At 37.4% G+C, this 26,178-nt stretch overlaps 1 protein-coding gene and 1 pseudogene across 1 annotated transcript; both read left to right on the top strand.

Moving 5' to 3' along the window:
- The first annotated feature begins 60 nt into the window (after nucleotides 1–60).
- Nucleotides 61–11,613, top strand: LOC131773266 (FACT complex subunit SSRP1). Its single transcript, XM_059089254.2, has 18 exons — nucleotides 61–89; nucleotides 168–233; nucleotides 1,137–1,322; nucleotides 1,789–1,894; nucleotides 2,075–2,152; nucleotides 2,527–2,642; nucleotides 3,510–3,604; nucleotides 3,996–4,131; nucleotides 4,799–4,902; nucleotides 5,377–5,505; nucleotides 6,051–6,281; nucleotides 6,829–6,895; nucleotides 7,422–7,545; nucleotides 8,295–8,355; nucleotides 8,898–9,060; nucleotides 9,866–10,060; nucleotides 10,449–10,709; nucleotides 11,034–11,613. Exons 2-18 carry the CDS (start codon nucleotides 177–179, stop codon nucleotides 11,187–11,189), a joined length of 2,265 nt encoding a protein of 754 aa, XP_058945237.2. The 5' UTR covers nucleotides 61–89; nucleotides 168–176; the 3' UTR covers nucleotides 11,190–11,613.
- A 3,373-nt stretch (nucleotides 11,614–14,986) lies between these two features.
- Nucleotides 14,987–24,358, top strand: LOC131773274 (uncharacterized; annotated as a pseudogene).
- Nucleotides 24,359–26,178: the final 1,820 nt, after the last annotated feature.

Genomic DNA, 26,178 nt, shown 5'->3' with positions numbered 1-26,178 from the left:
GACATACTGAAAGCCAATCACAAAGTAGGTTCAGCTCTCACTCTGCCAGCTTGTCCGCCATTTTGGAAACGCGCGGGAACAAACAAGGGGTAAAATCTCCTCTTTCTCAAAACAGTAACTCCATGTTCTTTTGCATTATTGATTGTTGATTTTTAACCTGGCTATAGGAATTTGAAATGGCCACTGATGGTTTGGAGTTCAGTGATATTTACCTTCTTGTAAGAGGTGCATTGGTAAGTGTGAGTGGCAGAAGCTCCATATCACGTGTAGCTCGTAGAAAGAACGATCAGTACATGGCTTCTAATTTCAAAGCTAAATATACTCACGAGTTTTTTTTTTCAAATATCCTTATCATCTACATGATTTTATACGAGATATATTTCTTACGCCTTTTAAAGGATTCCTAATCGTTGTACTGGGGTGATTTTGCAACCGGAAGCAACTTATGAGCTTCACTGACGGCTGCAGCTCCAGCTAGTACACTAAGCTTCTTCTCGGTCTGATATGTTAAATGACATTCTGTGCTGCGCTCTTCGAATATTCACTTGGTTCCTGGTCTCAGAAATTTGAAGAGCCAGCCCCTAAAGGCGTCCATGATTGCGCATAAACAAGACGCTACGAGACAACGACTTAAACCAGCTGGGTTCCGCCGGTACCAATCTCTGTATTACAAGGGCTAATAGGCTACTTTAAGTCTCTTACATTCAATATTTGATTAGAATTTCTCCCTCCATGCCATAGCTTTATTGCGAGTGAAGGGAATGTGGTGTCATATCAAGATAACATTATTCAGCAAATGGGACAATCTACTGTTACTGTTGAGTTCAATCTACTTACTGTATTATTTGACTCAAAGAACTCTTTTGAACGATTTATTCCAAGTTTATGGCTTCCACGTTTAGGCAATCCATATTCTATCCATATCATGGTATTCTTTCCCTCTAGCAACAATCCTTTTCAATTCTAACCTTGTTCAAATGATGAGGCCACTTGGTCAAAAATTGGTGTTTTTTTTTTCGCATCATAGAGGTCAATTCTTGACTTTTTGGGTGGATAACTTGAAGATTTATTTCAACCACAGAAGGTTTAAAGGGGCTAATGCCCTTAAAAATATCACATTTCTGCCTTGTTCACAGAATGATGGACGGTTGAAGTTACACAAAGGTGGAATAATATTCAAAGCAAACAAAACTGGAAAAATTGACCAAGCAGCAGTGGCTGATATTGAATCAACTAGTTGGTTGAGAGTAGCTCGTGGTTTTGAACTGAATGTTGCTCTAACAAATGGAATGCAGTTCAAGTTTGAAGGTTTCAAAGAGGCAGTAAGTCTTTGTCTCCATTTGAAACTACTTGAAAGCTAACAGTTAGTATCACCACAGCAATGTTGTTAATTACTTGGATTTCTCTCTGTCAAAACAAATAGTTAAAACCTTTGTAGTATGGCTAGGATGCAGTGAAGAGGAAAGTCTCCCTTTACCGCATTTTTTTTAAATCTGAGCTTAATATAACAAAACACATTTCAATATTCTTAACTCAAGTGCAGGGTGATGCTGCATTTTCTGCTCTAATTGTAAATAGTTATTTGTATTCTCACACAAGAATGAGATGTTGTCTTTTTAAACTAGATTTAAATTCTATTCTAAGTACATGGGACATTTCATTGAAATTTTTTTTACTTGCCATATGACATCAAAAAAATATTTTTGAAGTGGCATCCAAACATTCAATTCTCTTGGTTTAAATTAACTAGGGTGAAACTAATTTCTCTCTCGTGTTTTCTCTTTTTAGGACTATGACCAACTAGCAACATTCATTAAGGAAAATTTTGGAAAGGATCTGGAAGAAATAGAACTATCCGTCAAGGGCTGGAACTGGGGCACTGCTAAATTCAAAGGTTAGAGGTGTCTGTCCATGTAATGTGTTCTTAGTCATCTGTAGTCTGTGTCTGTTTGTTGTTGTTGGTGCTAACTGTTTTCACAAACATTGCATAATTTTTCTGCTTTTGATTGTGAGACCAACATTGATCTGGTTTATTTGTATTGCTGTAACAAAGGATTCTGTAAAATTATTTCAGGCTCCTCTCTCTGTTTTGAAGTTGATGAAAAGCCAGCATTTATAGTCCCTCTCAAGGATGTGTCACAAGCAACAACAGGTGAGGTTTTTCGTTTCATCTTTGTTACATCCTATTTTTTTTCAGAGTGGAAAAAATTAATTTGGAATTACTATCCTTTCAATCTGAAGTATGGAAGAGCACTAAATTCTAAAACAGTGAATTCCCAGGTTGTAGACACTTCATTACAAGGCCTGTCCAAAATGATACAGAACTTTGTGGAAATTAGAGTTGCAGCCAAGAGCCTGCTGCTGGGGATATTTGCCAGATGAAATGCAGCAATTACCTGCCAAATATTCTGCTACTGATTACTGCTTTTTCACCTGGCAAATTTCAGATTGCATGCTCTCTATGAGTGAGGATTTCCTGAATAAAACATGAACAGTCTTATGCAGTGTTATTTTATTCACAAACAGGCAAAAATGAAGTGGCACTTGAGTTTCATCAGAATGATGATGCACAGATCTGCTTGATGGAGATGAGATTTTATATCCCTACACCTGCAGATAATCCCACAGAAGACCCGGTCAAAGTATGTTCTTCATTTCTAAAATCCACATTTTGATTGTAAGAGAAAGTGAGTTTAACATGTCATGTCCATAGAATGACAATGTGAACTCTGTGCCAAGCTACAGTCACCATCCAAATTAGCTGACAAATCATCTTTGAACAGTCCTATTTATGTGTAGATTAACACTCCTGTGTCTACCACACTTTTAGTCATTGACCATACCCCCTTCCCCCATTCAATGTTGCCTGTATGCAGCTAAAATGTCATGGAATCACGATACAGCATTTTTTTTTACGGAGGTGGTGGAGGGGGGGGAGAGGGCAAATAGGTTAACATAACAAGGGCAAAAGAGTGGAGAAGGTCAATGTGTCTACAATTTTGTTGCCAATTGTAGGCATTTCACTTTTTAAATTGATATGAAAGAGGCAATTTGTGCAAATCTGTTTATGTTGTGGAAACTTATCCCTTAAACTGCAAAGAGTGACTGGGATCTATTTTTCCTTAAAACATCACCTCTGAATCAAACATTGAAGTCACTAGAATTAAGGATTAATTCTCCCAACCAGCACCAAAGAAATGTATAGAGAACAGTATGGGGAATATAGATACTAATGTTAGTTTGTGAAGAGTTAGATAAGCTTTAATTAATTTTTCTCTTTTTGCTTCATAAAGTGTAGAAGTATGTACATGTTTGTAGTCTTATTGTTAAAGTGAGTAGAAAAACTGGAATATACAGTCAGTGGCTTAAGCACCCACAAACTGAAAGAACAATGAGATTTCTGCTGGAAAATCACTGCGTTTAATAATCCTGATTATTGCAATAAATTTTTTTCAGTTTCTACTATAATTTGTTTGCTTTGTTTTTGTTTCTATTTTTATTTTTGGTAGAGTTTCCATCAAAAAGTTCTTGAGAAAGCGGACATCATTCAAGCAATTGGAGATGCTATTGTTACAATACCTGATGTCGCCTGTTTGACCCCAAGGTAATTCTACTTGAAAATGAATCCCTTGGCCTGGTGCATTGTGTTTGAGTGTTTTAAGACTTAATGCTGCAGGAAGCAATCACTGTGACCATTCAGAGCAAAAGAAAATATCAGCAGAAACCAGTAAGGACTCTTTGTAAAAACAAGCAAACTGCTTAAAGCAAGAAAATGTAAAGGACCATGTGGAATAGATTAAGCTTTGTATCTGATTGGGTGAGAGAGGGGCACAAATTTCACAGATCAGTTACAGTGAAGGGAAGCAAAACCATTACAATCCTTGATTACCTCTGAACTCTTAACTGAGAGTTTTTTTTTTGTCTGTTTTATAAGATTAGGGAGTAGAAGCTGCTGTTGTATGTTAAAATTTTCTTTTGTTCCTTTTTGTTTCAAGGGGCCGGTACACCATGAAAGTGTTCCCTTCATTTCTTCAACTTCATGGCAAAACTTATGACTACAAGATTCCTTACACATCAGTGTTGCGTCTTTTCCTTTTACCTCACAAAGACCAAAGATTTATGTTCTTTGTGGTAAGTTTTATTATATGAGTAGATAAACTGCAGGGCCATTGCAGCTTATTGGAACATTTTGTCATGTTTGTCCCCTTGAGGAATTTCCTAAATAATTCATTTTGGAAAGAGGGTCCAGTATCAAGCAAAATCAAGTAACATATTGTGTTGTAGTTCACTTGTATACTGGGAAAAAATAATGGTAATTAAAATGTTTTGCACTAAATGTAGCACTTGAGACTGGAATAATCTTGAAGTCAGGTATAAGAAAAAGGTTATAGAGAGTGATAGGATTATTATGGTGGCCTAACTCATAGATGTGGACAAAGAGCATTGAGTTAATAAAGTGATGTGTGATAGTGCACGGCGCGATTGTAGCAGAGGTATGAAAAGACAAGGAAGGGTTGGGTTGAGTCACCTGATGAAGGTTCTGTGCATGATCCAACCCAGATTCCCCTGGTTTTTGCTCTGTTACCATTCTTGCGTCGTTTACTACTTCACTCCGTTTTACTTTCTGAATACCTGAAACCGGCTATCATGAAGTTAACAGCTTTAAAAATGAAGTTCAAAAGTAAAGTATCAAGAGAGAGGCTCCAAGTAGAATAAGACTGGAAATTGAATAACATTCATTACTTTGAAATTTGCTGTTGATGGATTACTCTAAAATAGTTGTTTTTCTGCATTGTAGGTTAGCATGGATCCTCCAATAAAACAAGGCCAAACAAGATATCCATTCTTGATCATACAATTTGAAAAAGATGAAGAATTCGATGTGAAACTAAATTTGTCGGAGTAAGTGAAGGAGTTTTACATGATCCATAGTAGAATTTTTCTTCTCTTCCTCTGCTCTCTGTTTGAGTGCCTGTTCAAGGTATTGTGATTTCTGGAAATGCAGAAAAAAATCAAGGGAATTATGAGGGTAGAGAATTCCCAGTCTAGAAGCTTTTGAGTGTGGGAAAGCGATAGTGTTAACTTTCATTTGAATAAAAGGGGTAACTTTCGCAGTGCTGCCTTTGAGGGGGTGGGGGGAGGGGAAGGGGAGAAGAGAGGTATGACAAGATAATGTGGATTTGTGAACTGAGTTGATAACGTAAATTGGCCTCAGTAAGGAGTTTCTAAAGCTGACTTTTCTAACGGTAGCCGTTCGTCAGTTGCGCAGGTGCAGTAGGTCGGCCACTGAGTCAACTTCATTGTTTAAAGCGTAGCATGTACATCTTATACCGAATTCCTCGCGTGTTTTGACATCTTGGTATTTTTGCAATTTAGGGAGGAGTTAAAGGAAAAATATGAAGGGAAGATAACTCAGGAGATGGATGGTCCAATTTACGAGATTGTGAGCAGACTGATGAAGGCAGTTGTTGGTCGAAGAATAACCGTTCCTGGTACATTTAAAAGGTGCGTATCAATGTAATGTGTTTCTGGTGTTCTAAGGTTGTGTTTTGTTACTCAGGTTAAGGTGATTGGTTGCTTATCACACCGACTAAAATAATATTTAGGCAGCAATCTTTAACCCTTTAACTCCTAAGATCTGATTTTGAATTTCCCCCTCTAGCTGTTACTTATTTCCTTGTAAATAAATTGCGAGTATTTGGTGTTAGATCAAGACTACTAACCTTTACCTGATAAGTTTGAATATTCGCATTACATGTTGGCTTTAACTAACTTATGGGTGTTAAAGGGTTAAGACAGGATGACTTGTTAAACATCCCTTTCTCTGTGCGTTAGAGACATCCCAGTCTAAATATCGTTGAACAAAGCTGGTAGCGTGAAATGTTTGAATTTTCTCATCGTAGAAGTTGCAAAAAGGTCTGTTTCTATTCATTATTTCAATCAACCTGTGACATAGATCCAGTTGAGAAATATAAGTAGACTCCATTGTGAACGAATTTTTAAATTGAAACATTTTTCAGTCTTGCCCTAACTCTTCTTCTGCTTTTCAGTCATGCGGGAGTCAGCTGCATCACGTGTTCATACAGAGCTGGCAGTGGAATGCTGTACCCTTTAGAAAGGGGCTTTATATTTGTACACAAACCCCCTGTGCACATCCGCTTTGACGAGATCTCCTCAGTGAACTTTGCCCGTGTGGCAGGAGGTGGTGGATCCAGTCGGTCATTTGATTTTGAAGTGGAGACAAAATCGGGGGTCAGTTACGTGTTTAGTAGCATCGAAAAGTAAGTGGCGCCTACAGGATGTTTACGAATTTTGGATGAGGTTTTCCGACGCATTCATTAACAAAATGGGAGCAAGTAGAACATGCATTCAATCAAATAGGTCTTAGATCGAACGCATGGTACAAGTACTGATTGAGCCCGCGGGCACACCCTTGTTATTAGCGCTGGCTAATACTTATTATGATGAAACGGCACTGGCGTCCAGCACGATCCTAAGGGCGTTAAAACACTACAGTACGCTCACACCTTCACTCTACTTCCAAGGGAAGAAAAACGGGACACGTGCATATAAAACAGCAAGCTCGTTCCCAGATTCCTCGTTCATCATAAGGTCCTTTTTCGGTGAATAAGTGGTAGCTGGGGAAACGAGATTGACAACGCAGCGGTCAAGCCGCGGGCATGCGCAAATGATTAAAACTTTGTCAGCAGCACGCCAATTTTCAGTGCAAAGTTTTAAAGGGAAAAATTACCAACAACTGGAGTCATGAAATATTTCAGGTTTCAAAGTAGCTTGAGAAATTTTAATCTGTCTTGCATCATATTTCAGAGAGGAGTATGGCAAACTATTCGATTTTGTCAGTGGCAAGCATCTGAGAATAAAGAACACAGGAAAGGTCAGCACACAATACATAATTTCAAATAACACTTTTTTGCAGTCATTGACAGACTAACGCCATCATTCTTAGCGCTGCAAGACGCACATTTCTCTGCCCGCAGGAAGATTTGAGACGAGTCCGGGAGAGGTTTGCCGGGAGTCTGGCACTTATTATCATTGCATGCTCTTACTTTACTCAAGGCCTCATACTTTCTTGCAGGCGAGGAAACGCTCGTGCCGGAGCGCCCACGATGAGGGTCAACGCTATTCAGCGTGCATGCAAAGTATCAGTACTTTTTATTGCAGCATTCCTGCCCCTAGTCCTTTTGAAAATCCTGCAGTTTTGTTTGCGTCTGCTCTTACGGTTCCTCTCTTTGTACGTGAATACAACAGTTCTATCAAAATAAGCCTAGATTTTGAAATAAATTCTCCCTATTTAGCTAGGTACCTTAAGGTAAACAAAGCAAAATTATTTTATTGTTGTCATTTTCTCTATTCATCATTATTTATTTATATGTTTATGGATTTTTGTGGTTTAATCGAAGGTGTCATCAAAGCAGTATGAAGACGAATTGATGCCCGGCTCAGACGAAGATTCTCACGATGCGTACTTGGAGCAGATGAAGGCTGAAGGAGCCGAGAAATACGAAGAGTCAGAGTCAAGCGAAGGTGTGTGTGTGTGTGTGTGTGTACTAAGCACGTAATTTCTAATTCACACTCCGCCTTGAGGACAGATGCCGATACCACTGGCCCATCCCTATACTGCTAAAAAATCTTCTCAACCGTTTCCTTTGTACTGATCAAATTCCAACTGTAGTATTGGACAAATAGGATTTCTATTTTGAGCGCATAGAGAGTGTTGCCGTCCCACACTAGCCTGTTTTTCAGAGTTTTCACGGGACACATTTCATTGAAATTGTGACCAGAATCTGAAGGTAGTTCTGCAATTTTCCAGGCCCGGGAAGTCGTGGGTTTTGGTTGCCGCCTATGAAAAGTTAAGGAATTGACGACTCGCTGTACACTACGAATAGTTTCTTCTTTTCCGCGAAGTCCGTCGCGCGAGTAACAAAAAAATCAGTGAAAACTGGAAAAAAAAAAAAAATTATGTTAGCGCGCCGCGTGGAACTCTGGGTGTGAGGCTCACGCAAAGGAGGGATAGCTCCTAGTCTAAGGTCACTGTTTTTTTTATCTTTATTACAACAAAAACGCAAGAAATACGTTCGTCAAATGGTTGCTTTCATGTTATTTTAAAACCAAACCATTGATCTATGGCCATGGAAAACACAAAAGAAGTCCTGCAGAAAGTGAGGAAAAGTCTTGAATTTTGGTATTTGCGGATTTTGAGCCCTGTTTCTTCGCATAATTTTGTTAAGGTGAATTCATGTATTTTTTCTTTTCATTTAATCTGTTACTTACAGATGAGTCAGACGAGTCCTTCAATCCTGGAAGCGGGGGAGAAGATCAGGATTTGAAAGAGGAGTGAGTATATCTGTTTTACCCCGCTAAAATTGTTCTGAGTAGAGAAGTATTTTCGTGCTAAAGGCAAGGTACAATTCTTCTGAAATATTTTTAAAAGACAGGCACTCTCCTGGCCTAGCTTTTTTTACCCTTTACGGTGGCTAATTTACGTTTTCAACTCAGTTGTTAACACTAAATTACCTGCTATACTCTCCCACCGACGCAGCACCACAGTTTCTTTAGAAACTTACCCCTTTACTCTCCTGGCCAGTTGGTTCTTTCACCCTTTGACCATTAAGAGTGAATAGCGTCTTACAATACCATCGCTGAATCACGCATGAAGGTTAGGAGAATTAGGGAAATTATCACCACCTAAAGAAGCTTTTGATTGTATCAATTCTCCCTGTAAGCACCTTAGGAAATGTTCAGAGAACGCTATGGAGAATATGCATACTGATTTTAGGGTGTAAAGGATTAAGGAAAGTCTATTGACCGTTGCTTTATTCCTAGCTGATTAGGCTCGTGGCCACAATGAGGCTAATTTTAAGATAATTTTGTACTAGATTCGAGAGCGACCCGTCTTCTTCAGAAAGTGAAGGAGAATCCGACGAGGAAGGCAAGCCAAAACACAAAGTAAAGGAAAAGAAGAAGAAAAAGTCGCCTGAAAAGAAAAGAAAAGCTGAAAAAACCACCAGCCCCGCACCGAAAAAGAAGGCCAAAACTTCAGTATGTGTTACTGAAAATCTTACAGCTCTGTCGTCTTGTTTTTAACCGTTCAGTAGCAGAATGTTCCCTTTCCCTTTTCCTATTTGCCTCACGAGGAATGTCGTTTCACAGTTCACGATGCATAAGGCTTATGGAGAGCCAGACTTTTGTGTATACTTCCATCCCATTTGGTTATCTTTCAGAGTTTTTTGTGTTGATTGATTTGATAACAAGACCGCGAAACTCATTGGCGTTGGTTTAGTGTCTTAGTACTTGTTGTGTTTTTGATTATCTGTTTGTTTGTTCGTTTGTTCGTTTTTTTTTTTGTTTTTTGTTTTTTTTGTTTCAATCAAAGAATTTATATACCTCTAGGAAAATCAAAAGACTGTTTGTACCGGCCTGTACTGCAAGAGTGTACTTTAAAATTTAATTGTTCTAGTCAATCGCTGTATGAGCCAATCAGAAACAGAGCTGAGAGCCTATTTCACCTACATCTTCATCATGCTCTTTTTTCTCTTCAATACGAAATAGAGAACGCGATATATTTCATAGGATAGTTTCCTATTGAAGGTCTTAAAAACAAAATCCAAGGTTATGGTAAAAGCCAATCAGAGCAAAGGTGAATATTGTAAGAAACCGATGAGAGCTCAAAGTGAAAACAAGCCGACCGCTCCAAGCGCGGGAAAACGTGGGTGACCAAGTCGTGATTGGGTTTTTGTATGCATCTGATTGGTTGAGACGGTGGCACGAGTTTTCAAGACATGATCCAATCCCGGATGACTTTCGACACAATTGAAATTGCTTTAACCTTGATTTCGTTTTGCAGACAGATGAAACACCTCAAGGCAAACGGAAAAAGAAAGTGAAGAAGGACGCTGATGCCCCCAAGCGGCCGATGTCCGGCTACATGTTATGGCTGAGCGAAATCAGGGAACAAATCAAAGGGGAGAACCCTGGAATCTCAGTGACAGAGCTATCCAAAGTAGCGGGAGAGAAGTGGAAGAAAATTGAGGATAAAACAGTAAATGATCTTTGTATTCCTTATATCTCAATAATGCGAGAATGATGATTATGTAAGGATTTCTATAGTGCCATGTGCATCAGCTCAAGGCGCTCTACAGCACTTTGGCCGGACTACATTGAGCAGTTTACAATTTTTGAAGGATATTTTTGCAGCTGCCCTCATTTTCGGATCTAGGCCAAACCTCAAAACAAGGTGCTCTTCAACCAGAGCAAATTCTCCGCATTTTCTGTAATACATTCCCTTTAATTTTAATTCCTGTAATTTAGTGTTATGGCAAACTCTATTTTTCTTCTATCCATCATCTTTCTGTTGGAAAATGTAATGATAATGCTAGTAGAAATTACTTTTAAGTCACCTCTAACAAGGTAATTTAATTCTTGTTTAGAAATGGCAGGAAATGGCCAAAGAGGCGAAGAAGAAATACGACGAGGCAATGAAGGTGTACAAAGAGAAGAAAGCAAACGAACCAAATGATAGTCCAGATGAGAAACCGAGCAAGAAGGGTTCCGTAAAGGAGTTCTTTAATAAGAAGGGAGATAAAAAGAAGACTGCTTCCCCTCGAAAAGCTGGCAGCGGCGAGTCACAGAAATTTAAGAGCGCAGAATTTGTAGAAACTGACGATAGTTCCTCAGAGGATGAAGACAAGGTAAGTTTGTTTTCTTATATCTTATGACGGCCACAAAACTTCACGATAACATCGGTTGAAGTGTTTTAGAGTTTTGATAATCGTTTCCCTTACTTGTTAAACTTATCTTGTATTTTTTTATTTATGGAAAAACCACGCAGCGAGAGATGGGAGACCGACTTGCACTATGACTCGTTCACATCTCCTGCACTTTCAGAAAAAGCGAGAGACGATTGGGTACGAGCCCAATGCTTTCGTTTTAAATTGTAGAGCAAGTTCAATTTGCACTATCATTTGAGGTGTCCCATTTTATTTGACGATCTCCTATTTAATTTGCTTTTACAGAAAACCAAACCCAAACCCAAACCTAAAGCAAAAGCAAAACCTAAATCAGGAAAACCTAAGAGCAAAAGCAAAAAGGAATCAGAGGAGGAAGAATCCGAAGAAGAAGACGAGGAATCTGAGGACGTAGATATGAGTGACGGCTCAGATTCAGACTGAAGTCATGAAGTGCCAAGGAGAGCATAACTTACACAACAACTGCGCCTGCATTAATGATGTCCATCTGTATGTTGAAAAGGGCACGCAAGCGAGACATTAAAGTCGTTTGTTTTAATTGCCTCATTTTCGTGTACACTATTTTTGTGGAAAAATACTTCAAGTTGTAAAACAGCCTGTGTCTGGTTGTGATACTGGGAGAACGGTTGAATAGAGAAAATCTGTGAGGATAATCTAAGTTTCTATTTGTAAAAATAAACTGTAGGACCAAACTAGTTGTAAAAAGTTTTTTTGCTCAATTTGAAAAACGAGCGCAGATACACCATTAAACCTAATTTAGGATTGGAGGTTAAAAGTGTCAATTTATCGAAACAACACGATGAAAAATTGCAAAGTGTATGTAAGAACTCCGATTCAAATAAAAGTTTTTCAAACGAACAACGACAAAATGTGATGCCAGCTGGCAAAACTGATTTTCTATAACAATTGAATTGTCAGTTCTTTTAATTGAAAACAGAAATTGCCTACATTGGAGGCAAATATTGACGTTTCCTAGTTATGTTTTGATATCGATATGCCCCTTGGTTCTTTGCACGATCCCTATTTGAGTGTCCTGTGGCGAATTGGGCACAGAATTAACTTAAATACGCGATGGAATTATGAAAATATTGTTTTGTATTTGCGTGAGTGATGACGCAGCTACTTGGCGAGATTGATTAAGAAGGGCTTAGATTGGTAAACAGGAAAGGAAATGAGACATAATATTTCTTTAAATCAAGAAATGCAAATTATTTTCCTGTTTATCAACAATTTGGGATGTTTTCTTGTTTGTCTGTTTTTTTACACATTTAAAGCTTCGTTAGTTCTAAACGCCTGAGATCTAAAAAGAGAGGTAACTGGAGAGGATGAAACCGAGGGTGGACTGGGAACGATATGCCCGGTTATCTAAATCTCCCACGTTACGTGTTAAAATGGTGTGATGTCAGCGGGATGGGATGGAATGGAGATAGAAATAACTGCAGTAAACCAATATCCTATGCTAGGGAAGGGGTTACTGAGGGTATCTTGTGAAAGACACGAAATTATTGTGAATAAACTGGGCATTTTCCCAAGAAAATTGTTGGAAATATAACAACTAAGGATAAAAACTAATTGCCACCTTTGTAATTAAAATAGTGACTGAATCGCACAAAATGTTCGAATTAGTGTCTCTATTAGATGGTCCTATCTTTGTTCGTTTCAAGCTTTGTAAAAGGTAACGAAGAAGTAAGATTGTCGTGAATTTAAAGTCTATCAAAAGCTAACAAAAGATCTTTCAAAATTTGAATCACTTAGTAGAACGGGCCTCTAAACTAAAAAGTATTCGTTTGCTTCACGTAATTTTCAACATAAAATTCCAGAGCTCTGCAAAGACGCGAGCAAAAAAAAAAAAAAGAAGTGTCGACCTTACTTGGTGTTGAAAATATTTAGGGAAAGGTTGGTGAACAACAACAACTTAAATGTCTTTAGTACCGCTAATAAATTATTGATTGTCCATTATGAGAAATCTTTTTGAATTTCAGTCAAAAATATGCGAAATTTCCTTACAAAAGCGGGTGGGATCTCCACTAGTGTCAAATTCTTTGTCCATTTTCTTAAGCCCAAGAGTCCAGGTATTCTTTTGACATGTGACAAATACACTTCTTTGATCACTGCCTTCAAACGTTGAACACACTTCAAGTCGCTTCAATTTGGCGCGTTGCGTGAGGTGATCTCTCGAATTTTACAGAAAAGTACTTAACATAATATCTATGGCAACTCTTAAGCTGCGTAACATTTAGTTGGAAAATTGCGCCCTCCACTAAGATCGTTGCAGTTATTAGCCACTTTCTTTGTGACCGAGGCAACTATTGTTCTTGACCGAAAAAATAGAATTTACACCCCATTAGCTGGCCGTGTCTAAGTGGCAAAAATTCTGGAGGATTTGCACGAAAGAAGGTCTCTCTTTTTAACGCTGTGTGGATTTTGACACATTCTTCCATTTCAGGTGAAGGTAAGGTAAGGGAATGTTTCGATTTTAAGTATAGGACTCTCATTGCCTTGTTTTATCATATATGTTAGACCAGTACCTGTAAAACTAACACGCTGTTTTCTGTTACAAAAAATCTCTTTGAGTCTTTTTTAATTAAAAATGTTTTGTTTAACTTAACATCTGCAACGTTTTTTCTTCCTATTCCTATATCTTAACTTTTGTACAAAAATAACGAGAGAAAAAAAACTTTTAAAGTGAGAAAACTTCCCATAATGACAAATCTGACGCATATTTTACGAAAATTGTGGCTAACTGAAATCTAGATTTTAACTCAAATTAAACGCTTACTTCGTCTCTCCTTCATAGAGCAGATCGAGTGGGTTTGTTGTGTATTTTCGGTCACAGCGAGAAAAACAAAGTGTACTGGATGGCAAAAATTTACTCGCTGATTTATTGATGAACTGAGACTCGCCATAAACAAAGACAATTCAATTGTGTTAAATATTAAGCAATGTTCATTTATTTCGTCTGAGTGCTTTCATTTTAGTCACAACTATCACATGACTTAAAAAATAAATGTTCTGAATAAAAGTTTCACAGTCTTGTTCAATTCTATTGATAAATAATGTAGCGGAAATTATCAGGACCTTACGCTGGATCCTAAACGCATGTCGTTCTTAAAGCCTTTTATAATTTCTCTCTTTTAGTAACTGGTTTATCTTCAACACTTAAGAAATATGTTACCTGGTAAACTGGCTCTATTCCAAAACACGCGTAGGAGACGTGCGAGTCGTAAATATTTATAATGAGACAACTACAAACAAAACGAGACGATTTCATCCTCAATCGCGAAAGAGATGAAAAAAAGTTACAACTTTCGCTCTGTGTATATGCATTGATCATGTACCATTCTACAGTGATCTCATCGTGGTGTTCTTGTAATGCTAACCGGTACAAACGGTCGACTTCTCCAAGAATCATCGCATAAGGGTCATAAAGTGATTGACTTCTATCATGAATCATGTTGGAAATTGTTTTCTTCATTTTTGCCAATTTTTTAGTATATTTGTGTTCAAATTCTGTTGTTATCAAGATATTGTTAATTGGGATTTTGTTGTAAAAAAAATTCGTGCGATGAATTTAAAAAAAACTGACAATGTTGCATTTACAGACTGCTTCAAGTCACTTTCTGCTTTTTAAAAACAATTGCTATATTTTTCAAACCGAGAAGGCTCTTAGATCCATGCTCGTCGGAGAGTATTGTTACTTTTCTGTGATCATGTAATGTTATCCATTCCTTATTCAGCTTGTTCTTGCGTAAGGACAAATTTTTAGTCGTTTAGATGCTATTCAAGTCGCTATTGTCGAAACCTTCTCGCTGACTGTGGGCTTATTCTTTATATAATTTATCAAACGGATTGCAGTTGACAGAAACGTTTAAACGGTATATGGTTTTAGTGACACATAGTAAATACATTCTTCAATATACCGGCAACACATCATTCAAGAAAGCTAGCCTTCATATTGACTGAATCAATATAATATGAAAGGTGGATGCTTTATTATAACTGTCTTTAAAATCGCCTTCCCTGATAAATTGTTGGCTTTCTTGCGATATTTGGGCTCTTTTTTTTTTTTTTTTTTTTTAATTTTTACACTTCATACCATTTGACACCTGATTAAACTCGAACAAAACCTCTATTACCCGCCTCGTTTTCGAGTTGGCTTCTTTTGGCATAAATTAACAAGTCAAATATATTAGCATACTTAGGATGAATTATTTAAAATTAGCTACGCAGCTTAGTAAGTCTCTTGCGACACTCTTCCAGTTTACAATGGTCGTGGAAAGGAATTTCGACGAAATTTAATCGTGGAATGCTCTTGAGCTTTTGGACATTTTTGTACTGGACGACCTTATGTTGAAGCCAAGGTAAGGCGATGCAGTTTGCTTGCAAATTTCTACTCTTAGCGTGGGGCGAAGAGATTCTAGCTCGTGTGTACGTGCTTCTTCGGTCATTACCTTCCAATTTAAAATCTGTTTGCTCATTAGAGTCGTTCTTCTATGGGGCCAGCCTAATATTGTTTAAATACGACGAACCTTTTACAGTTTCGAAGTGTCTTTTTAACAACGTGTAGCTACGTGTGAAGAATGAGAGATAAGGGGAAATTTGTCTCACACCGTGTTTTCCCCGCAAAATGTGAAAATGAACAGTGAGATATGTCACAAATGGTCGCTATTTTACTTCAATGGATTTCAAAAGATACTTGATTCTGTATTAAGGAAAAACTAGCAATTAGGATCTGTTAAAAGGACGATAAAGCTTAAGATATCGCTCCGGACGCTTTAAGTTCGTGAGCCATAATCCGCTTCCAACCAAAGAGCATTACACTTAACCGTGATTGTATTCTGATGTATTGTAACGTGAGCGTCAGACGTTTTACTTTCTTTGATTTCTTTTGTTTCATCTCACGATAATATGAAAATGTATTCTAGAGGTGAACAAACTATTTTCTGAATGTAGAGTGACTGTAACGTGTTGCCAAGTAGCTCTGCATGTGTTCTTCCGAAAATTATTTTTCTGCATATGATTGAATAACGCGCTTCGCTCACAGAATTCCACTCACGTTGTCAAGGATTTTCAACCTCATGCCAAAGGAATGCTTCTGGTAATTTTACCGATGATATTATGGGCGTTTTGAAACATTCCTCTAATAGGCAATTGATTTTAAGTAGCGATTAAAGGTGGTTCGTGACACGATGTGAAATTCGAGAACTGAAAATGTCAACAATTTTTGTGATGGAGCGATCAACTCTTGTCAACTTAGTCGAGTTTATCAGGTCACCGGTTTTAGCCAGATTTCGCCCTCCTATCAGTCAATCTACGATTCTTACTGAGGAAGCACCTCAGGTATTTACTTCTTTGCTTGGACACGCAAGGTTTGATGTTGATTCTCACGAAAGTTTTAACTAATAAAAAACATATTCCGTTAGGGGTAACCCATTCTTTGTCTTGACGGAAAAAATGGCATGATTGGCGTTGTTACGTAAAAATTTTAAACTGCGATTTCCTTAATCGCAAAGGGGTATTTGAGTAACTTAAGAAAGGTTACATCTGTCATATTTTAGGCTGACATTCTCTTACATTAGCTCAAAAAGTCTCACGGCACAACTTTGAAGACTAATTATTTTCACTATTTTTTCATAACCACACGTGATAAAGGGTGCGTTTGAATTTACTACCCGTTAAGTTCATTGACTTTACAAACCTTAGCAAAATTTGTCGAGTTTTCCGTTTTCAACCTTGGAAGAAAGATCTAAAATTTGGAAAAATTTTTGTATATGTATTATCATTCACAGCATTTGTAGATAGTTTGATAAAATAAATTTTATAAGTCAAATCTTGCAGCTGGCTCTCTTGAGATTTTTAAATACTTCAGAACAAAAGTGCAGTGTTTATTTCATTCTTTCAATAGAATGCAATGAGGCAAGTGGCCAATACAATTCAGTTCAACCAAGCTATTGTCTTAAGACATGTGGACGAGCGTGATTCACTGTTTACAAGCGGTGCTTGACTAAAAAATAGGAATCTTAGATTGATTTTGAGAAAAACAACCTGACATCTTGTTGGCATTTAGCTGGTCACTCTTCTAATCTGAAAGACCAATTCACAGATGCTATATGTCGGATTAATATATACTTAAAGGCACATTTGACAAGAATTAAGAAGACAATTGCAAGAAGACAATGTCTTGATTTCTTTCCTTGATATCTCTTGAAATGTAAAGCATGCATTAGCAATTACTATTAAGGGGTTTTACCTTAATGCAAGACAAAATTGAAGGAAAAAAACCTATACAATTAAACATTCTGCAGAGCTACAAAACTAAATTTAAAATTTTGGCAAACCCTCAGTTAGCTTAATCCTGCGTTGAATACTGTGTCCTAGAGTTTATAAGGTGGTTCTATGATAAAGCACCAAATTTAACACCATGTTATGACCTAAGGGGACTATTCCTACTGTACAGTTCGTGGTGGAAGTACTGTTTTTTAACTCTCAATCAGTCAAGGATATTTTAATGTAAATTGAATGATGACTGAACAGAACAAAATGATTTCCATAATTATGTACATTAGAAATCTTAACTGGTATGTGCCCTTTACCCTTTAACTCCCAAGATCTAATTAGCAATTCTCCCTTTAGCTGTTACACTTTCATGTAAATTAGTTACAAGAATTGGTGTTAGATCAAGATTACAACTACTGCCTTATCTTTTTGAGTATTCTTATTTGCTGTTTGCTGTATAATGTATGGAACTTATAGGGAGAAGTTAGATGTTAATCACTTGTTAATGGGCTAAAGACATTCTAACTTCCAGTAGCCATAATTACAGTTCTTGGCTATCATGTTCTTTAAATGGATGACTTCTTGATTAAAACTAAATAACAGTGGTATGGAACATTGTCTGAGACTAGTTCTTTTCATTTGACAAAGACTGTTTTGCAATTAGCCTAAAAATCTGAAATTTCAGAAGAAGCAAGGGGAACTTTGTGCTGTATTAAAACAAAGTGTTGAAGAAAGCATGATCAGTCTCATATTTGGTACCTATGTCTATATCGTTGAGACACACAAAGTATGGCTTACTTCCCAAATGAGATAATTTTATGCTGATTATTTTGTCTTGTTTGTCAATGTGCACATGATGCAATACCAGAGATGCACCTGGACGAGAAAAAATAACAAATTCTAGGTTTCAATGACGTCACCTGTATGTTTTTCTTCAGAATTCAGCATTCAAACAGCCATACTTTTTATTCATGCATCTAAGATCACTCAATATGTACAGTAAAAATATTATGCAGTTATTAGTTTTTGATAATGTATGTCAACAACTTTCTCTCCTCTCTTCCTTAGGAAAAGGACAAGAATATTTCTCTTCAATTATGAAGGTGTGTATTTCTTAATATTTATTTCTAAACATCCTAAGGTGCATGCAAAAACATTAGTTTAATCGACACACCTTGTCGATGGAATGATTCTGTATTTTATTTTTTTGTTCCATGGTTATGTATAGACACCTAAAGCGACAAGTTGACATGTGGATTTTTTTTTCGTTTCTTATCCAGAAATCTGGTAGCCAAAAAATACGAAGAATGATACGAGGTGTGTTCTCCAAGCATTTGTTAAAAATCATTTATAATCATTCTTTATGGCTTGGTTGAAACCTTTTTAATAATTTCATTGGTCGGGGTGAATCATATTATCATATGCTTGGCTTTGAGGAGCATTATTTCACTTAATGATTCAGTAGACTTAAATCAATGTGTTCATAATACTTGTCTTTTGAATGTTTCAAACTTGTGTTACTGTGAAGTGGTTAAGCTGCCGGATTGCCAGCTTTTGGGTGTACAACTTATCAGAAATGGAAATCTTTGCAGTGTGGTATCTATATTAATCATGACTGATACTTTGTCTACTGACTTGCTAGTGTTGAAACAATAGAAGTGATCAAATTAAACTTTTCAGGTCCTTGTATAACACAAACAAATTAGGGGAAACAGAAAAGAAAAAGCAAACAAAAAAAAGAGTTTATATACTCCAAGTTTACATTTGAATGGATCTTTTCTTACTTCCCATCGCCCAGGATATGATCCGTAATTCTAATACGAATTCAGACCTGGAGCACAATCCTTATATTTTACTGAGTCACAGGCAGTGTAGAAAACGCATATTGTAGGCAGATGATTCAAACAAAACCTTAAAGATGGTGTAAATTTAGGTTGAACTGCATTTTTTTGTTTTGTTTTTGAAGTGTTGCCACCTCTTCACGTTTGTCAACTTTTGATTTCTTGAAAGTAATCGGGAAAACTAAATTTGCTCCCTTAGTGCAGTAAGCATAAAATTAGGCCAAGTAAGGTTAAATGAATGTATTAAGGAACTGATATTCCCAAAGGGCTTGTTGTTTAACAAAACACACACCATTACTATTTGTAAGGAAAATGTAGACAGTTGAGGAGAAATTGCTATGTCAATGATAAGGCCAATTGGTGTGAGATAAATTTTTATAGTATGTCACATGAATTTTGCAGGTCAAGGTTCAAATCATCAATTTATAGAAAAATTCATTGACATCTAACATTACTTAAGGCCCACTTCCTGCTTATACAGCCTCACTTTTATCTTGAAACCAGGAGCAAATAAAAAATCAGGGAATTGATGCATGATGCCTAAGCAATAAAATACCACAAAAAGAAGATGACATGACGTGAGTAATTTTTTAAGCTTCTCGATTTGCATACCACCGTGGGAAAATACCTGTGCATTGAGCCATGAATTGAAACAAGTTAAGCGTACCTCAAGTGGGGGTAGGGCTACTAATTTGGGTTACACAGCTTCTTTGTCAATATAGAAATAAATGAAATTTAGGGTGACATATTTACCTGGCTTAACTCAAAAGTCACACAAGCATCTTCAGCAGAAGCACGAACAGAAACCATGATTTGTAGACAAGAAACTGTAATCTTGTGTGGCATTTATTTTCATATCAGATATGTGGATCTGTAAAACATTCCTTTGTGTCACTGGGGGTGATTGTTGTAACACAATAACTCGATTGAGAAACAACAAAAGGATGTAAGAAGGACCTATCATCAATCTATTCTGTAGTGTGGGCAAGAGAGGGCAAATACTGTTATATTGGCTCAAAAGTGCAATACTGCCTTGTAAATTATTTGGGGCTATTTCCAACAGAAGAACTAGAAATTTCACTGTCAATCTAAGCTGCCTCAAGCACATATTGTAACTGCCAATATAATCAGCGGACAGATGTTTGAAATTCATGCCCTAGATTTTCAAAGACTTTGAAAGGTCAAAGACATCCTAGTGTTCGGAAATAGCACTGACTTTAGCATGGCAGGCATTAAGTGGGAATGTTTATTTTCCCGTCATCCACTGTAGTTTCATTTTCAATGGGCAGTTTCACGCTGTGAGGATTTGAGTATGTTTGTTTGGAAAATTTGGAAACACTGTGGAAAGGGGAGCAATGAGGTAACGGTAACATCACTGAGTATTTAGACAAATAATCTTCTCTAAGAAATATTTCTGGTGTTCAAATCCTTAAATTAGACAGTCTGGGTTCAGTTTTGAGTTATTTGTGCTTCACTGCACTTGTGTAGTTCAATAGATATCTCATCACTGAAACAGTGCTATACAGCTCTGCTGGCATCTCGTGACTTTGTGCATGATATTTTGGGATTCATGCATTTTAGATTGCATTTGATTTATGTTAAGACATAGGTTAAGCGAGGGGAAAGGAATGTGTAGAGAATTCCGGCACATTGCTATACCTTGTTTGTTTGATTTAGTCTACCCGGTGCATGTACCAGTAGTCATTACCAAGTGCTATGGTAAAAGAGTTGTGTTCAATAAAGCTATAGTTTACAACGACAACAAACCTGTTTTGGTTTTGTAAAGAAGTTTGTATTTTTTGTTGTTTAAAAAAAAAAAAAAGTTTGTCACAAATGATGCACATTGCTATGGAGACTACGTCTTACTTCCCATTTTGGACAAAATTTTCAACTTCTCAAAATTTTTTCTTATCAATTGGCATCATCCATAATTAGAAATGCAACTTTCTTAACCCTTCTTTGTGTATGGGTGTGTTCAAATTTGATGTGTTTGAGGAAAGACATGAAGATTCTACTTACCTTTAGAAAGAGTTATGTTTTCCTTCCCCTTTATATTGTAAGGAATGTGTGTAGGATAAGTGTAGATTTATAATTTCAAAAGTTGTTTGAATTTGAAGGTTCTTTTCTTGTCAGTTGTTTTTTTGTTTTTGTTCTGGAAGTTTACTTAAAAAGATGCTCGTAACTTGCATTTGGCTGACATGCAAATTAAAAACTGAAAATGAACTAAAATGGCGGATTACCATAATAGAACGTGCAAGTTTTATTTTCCACTCATCCTTGGTTTCCTATGTTTTGTAAAAATTTACTCTATCAATAGACAAACTGTTTGGTATAAAGTTACATGTTTTTGAAGACTTGGTATTTCCCTACGTTTGAAGTGCATTTAAAATAGGAGTTTCTCTTTTATGTGTATAATCATTTGAACATGTTGGTTTTTGAAATATTTTATAGTTAATTCATTGAATAATTGTTAGAATCAAGTTAAGGAGGCTTTGTTCATGAATTGATTTCCCCCTTTTTTGTAATTATCAATTCAATCAGAAGCATTTTGTTATGACATCAGCAGATGGAAAACAAGGTTAAACACGGAGATTCCATTTGTGCCTGAGGGAATAATGATTTTGTCACCACTGCAACATGCTCTGACTTGGATTCAAGCAGGCGCAATGTTTTACCATCAGAATGTGCGAGTTGCCAACATTGTGAGTGACTACAAGCTATTACCTGGCAAATGTTGCGCACTTATAACTGCACCTTCAGGTTAGTTTACGTTGGACGACACCTTACACTGGTAAAGACTTCAATGGCCTCTTATACATGTCAGGTTAGGCTATGTGCTGAATTTTTTCACATTTGTTATTCACATTGTGTCTTTTTTCTAGTGTGCGTATTTTGTTTTTTTTTTTTTTGTGTGTTCTCAAACTCTATCCCATGTTGAAACTTATTACCCCATTCACACCACAACTTAAAACATATTTTAAAGCTGTTTTGTGAATTGCTGTTGGACATTGTATTTTTTATGTTGAAGTTGGTGAAATTGATGTTTGCAACTTCAAATTTAGCTCAGTGAAAGCAAGTAAGTCATTGAGACTTCAACCTTTATAAAATTTAGTTTTTCAGTTTCTATCACTGAATTTTATTCAGTTAAACCTGGTGTAAATTAAACATGTTTTGTTGGTGTGAGCTTGTGATTAGGACTGTGTGGCTGATTCTCTTCAAAGCAATTATAGTTAGTTCCCAGTGTGTTTTTTTCCTTGAATATCTTTTAGTATAGTACCATTCACATGAGAAACTTGCACTATGTGTGTGATAAAACATGGACTAGTGTACATGTATATCTGAGCATCAACGTGTATTTTGCTGGAATCAAAGGGTATTGAATAGTTAGTGATGGAATTCGTCTCCCTCGTCTTGTTTTCTCTCTTTCTTGGGAGTAATGGAATTGAGGTTAATTCTATAGTTCTTGTGGAATCAGTCAGTAAACAACCTAATGTTCATTATATCTTTCACTGATACTGTGGCCTCCTGAATACTTTTTTGAGGAATAAATAATGTGAGAAAAAAATATTGCAATCACCAGTAGGTCTGAAAATGACGAGGCATTACGAACATACTCAAGGACTGGGTCCTTGTGTTGTGTTCTTGGATGAGATTCGACAAGGATCTAGAAATGTATGTTGGCAACTTGTCTGAGTGACCTGAGAACATGCGGAAAATATAAGCTCTAGGGGATTATATGAATAGATCTCCTTGAAACCTCTAAATCTCAATGATTCCTTACTGGTTGTTTCACCTATTAAACTGACTTGCTATTACAGTTCCTTGTAGATATGGGGGGGGGGGTGGGACAGGGGACATTTGGTGGTTATAGTAAACTTATTATATTCTTGTTTCCTGATAAGCATGTTTATTCTCATTACCTGTTTGCTAGATTGAAATGTTGGAATGACCCCCCTAGGACGAAGTTATAGGTTAATCACTTTCCTGGGGTCAAAGGCTTGAGGGGGCTTTGCAGTACACTTACAGCTATAAGGTCACCTTGGTACCATGAAAAATGGGATAAGTTCCATTATGAGAAGTTTTGTTGACCTACTAGGGATTCAATAATCTTATTCAAATATTTGTTGGTTTGTTCTTTATTGGTCGGAGGTATTTTGCCACTTTAGAAGGAACAGTTTCATACAATTTTTTGAGTGAAAAGGCATTTTCTCCTTACAGCTAACAATACATTTCACACAAACAGGAAATGGTGCTGAGATGATAGAAAAGTATCAAAAAGAGAATGTTGTTTGATAGACAGTGTTAATTCCTCATGTAATTGTCTCTCTATAATATCAATACATTTATCCAGCAAACTGGCTATTACACCCAAATCCTTGGATGTTAAAAATTACAAGAAAAGTGGATGTAGACAGTGAAGACAGCTGTTATATAGGTATCTTGTCAGCAAGAGGAGGATTAAGTGATATACATGATATTTGGTTTTTAGCAACTGAGTTGATGTGAAGTGACCACTGTAAAGAGTTTCCAAAGCTGATATTTCGAGCACTACTAGCACTTTGGTCAGGATGAAGGTTCACTCTAAAAGCTCTCTACAGTGGCCAGTTCACATAATCAACTCAGTTGGAAACAGGTCAAAGTACCCTGTGTAAATATGCCCACCACAACGCTGCACCAACCTATCTTTAGAAACTCACCCCATATTGTTAACAAGATGTGTGTGAGAGATGGATGTGTGTCTTTAAAAAATATTTTTTCAAATCATTCTTTCTGTTCTTACTTGTCCCCAGGTGTCAATTCAGTAGCCTGCGGAGTTGGCAATAAGCTCGTCCTTTTGTTTTTTTTCATTTCTACAGATTTGTCAGTGGGGACTAGTAGTGCTGCTTATACTCCTGGTGTAGTCGTCATCGACTAGATAATCGAAAGAAAAATCGGAGAAATCGAACGAGAAGTGAAGAAGTCCTGGAGCAATCACAAAATTTAAGAACAAGTAAGTGAGTACGGGCATTCTCCGCTTTGTAACTAACCTAGGGCCCCTAAAGTGTAGCATTTTGCCTTACAATATTCATCCCTGAATCGAATCATTAAGGTCAGGAGAATAAAGGAGTGCGCAGCAGCAACTAAAGAAGATTCTGATTGTTAGGCTAATACTCCTTGTCCAGAACCTTACGGAATTATATAGATGAACAGGATAGAGAATATACAATTTGATGTAGGGAAAAAGGGCTATTTGACATCTAGGTCCTTATAGTATTAAAAACATAGGGAAGAGATTGACGAAATTTACTCTTATCTCATGTTTTTTGTTTATAGGACCGTAGCTGAACAACAGGACCTTGCTGTAATTGCATGAAGAAAATGGTGATGGAATCGAACCACCTCCCCCTTACACCCTGGTCGAGGGAGATACAGTAGTCAGAAAACCACACTATGCCTCTACTCCCTTGTAGACCAAATGAACCGCCTCCTCCGTAACGAAGAGATAGATTCCTAGAGATGGCGCCACAGACGTATAGCATGTAGGTTGACGACTGCGTTCAGTGCGGTTTAGGATTAATGTTGTACAGTTAAAATTAAAACCGGCGCGCCGGAAGTACGTGCGGGACCGCCCATTGGACGGAAGTGACCAGTTCTCGGGAATGAAAAATCTGTTTGCTTTCGATTAAAGGGATGTGGGAAGGTAGATGTTAGGGTTGGATTTGGCGAGGGCAACGGACCCAATTACAGAGGTGCAGCACGTGAAGCAGAGCTCTAGGAAGGGGATAGCAAGTACATCCTATTCTGTTTGGAAGGTTTTTTCAGCCGAGAATCACGGGTAATGTCCTGTTAGCCACTGGCCTTGAGCAGAATCTGCAAGGGGCCCTTTATTCGTTCTCCCAAAGAGGAAGCCTCACACGATGATGGGCCATGGTTCCCCCACGGAACACACACGGCCCAACGAAATAGTGGATGATTTATCAAGTACAGTTAATCTATAAAAGCTTTCTTGCTCTTGCCAAATTCCTTGAACAACCTTTAAACACGGTTATTGGCGACTACCACTGGGTGGCAATAGGGGATATGGGGGGGATTTATTTAGGGCTTTTTAATACACAGGTGAGGAAACTAAAGAAAACTCAAAAGTAGATAACCAGTCGCTACCAATTATTTATTTTATATCAGCGTCTTTCAATCCTCACGGAACAAAGAATTTTCAGGCGACTATAACGTAAAGTGAACAATGTCTCCTCGACTTGTCATCGTTGGGAATATGTAAGAGGGTTGGAGGTGGTCAACGCGTCAGATTTTATCTCCTTGGGAGGGGAACAAGCTGAAATCGTTAAATTGATGCAGCGTTGTTGAAGAAAACATTTGGGACTTGAGTTTTGTTTAACGCGAAAGTTTGTCGTGGTATAGTAGAGAAAACTGGACATTTTTCAGTAGACCACTGTAAAATATGAATTTTTTTTAAGGAAAACTTTTTGTGATTTGCAATCTGAAGAACACCACCAAGGGTTTTTGCAGCCATAGGTAGTTGATCGTTGTTTAGCAAGTAAATGACGAGGCAACACGTGCCCCGTTACAGGTTTAGTCACCAGGATCAACGCGAATGGAGCGACTTCTCGATTGAGTGTCGTGTAAGAAACCCAAAACCAAAGCGAATCGCCAACCGCCAATCGTAGGACAAGGGAAAACCGCCACAAGGACGCCAATTGATAAGGAAGTTAAAGACAATGTAAAATGTTTGAAAACGCGGGAACAAAAAGCGGGGCGGTGCAGAGCTAAGTCGTGATTGGTTTTAATTTTTGAATCTGATTGGTCGCGAGTTTTATGAACCGATCACGACACAAAAACCAACCCGGGTTACCTGTCGATACTCGCAATTGTGAAAATGGCCCAGTATGACTTATTCGTTGAACTAATTGCATTAGTTTTCTGACGGCGAAAGGGCAGAAATTCCTTATTGTAGGGACGTCTCCTGACGCGTACTCCTGAAAACTTTTAGTGAAGTAACTAACGTTTGTCCTGAAAGAGTTCGGAAGCAAGTAAGTTCTGCAAAGCGTTGTAACAATTTTTTTGCCATTAGGCTATCCTGTTAATATAACTGTAGTTTTAAGGATATTTGTACTGAGAAAAACGTTCCCTACCTTTAAGGGATGGTTAGCTCTTCCGCGAGGGGGAGAATTGCATATGTAGGAGTAGCTTTTTGTTTCAGTAAAGAAAGATGTTATGCATGAAAAGACTCTTTATTGATATGAAAGTTTTGTTGCATTCTGCAGTAGTGTGGTCAAATTAATTGCTATTAAATTAAATTA

Source organism: Pocillopora verrucosa, chromosome 2 (genome assembly GCF_036669915.1).
Source record: "Pocillopora verrucosa isolate sample1 chromosome 2, ASM3666991v2, whole genome shotgun sequence".
NCBI classification, from domain to species: Eukaryota; Metazoa; Cnidaria; class Anthozoa; order Scleractinia; family Pocilloporidae; genus Pocillopora; species Pocillopora verrucosa.
The sequence above is the reverse complement of the archived record's forward strand: the minus strand, read 5'-3'. Positions and strand labels throughout refer to the sequence as shown.

What these genes read in the sequence shown, in the direction of transcription:
- LOC131773266 (XM_059089254.2), top strand. Translation starts at nt 177, where the DNA reads ATGGCCACTGATGGTTTGGAGTTCAGTGATATTTACCTTCTTGTAAGA. An exon ending in GTCGCCTGTTTGACCCCAAG is followed by an intron (nt 3,605 to 3,995) that starts GTAATTCTACTT and finishes TTTTGTTTCAAG; the next exon opens with GGGCCGGTACACCATGAAAG. An exon ending in CCTCAGAGGATGAAGACAAG is followed by an intron (nt 10,710 to 11,033) that starts GTAAGTTTGTTT and finishes TTGCTTTTACAG; the next exon opens with AAAACCAAACCCAAACCCAA.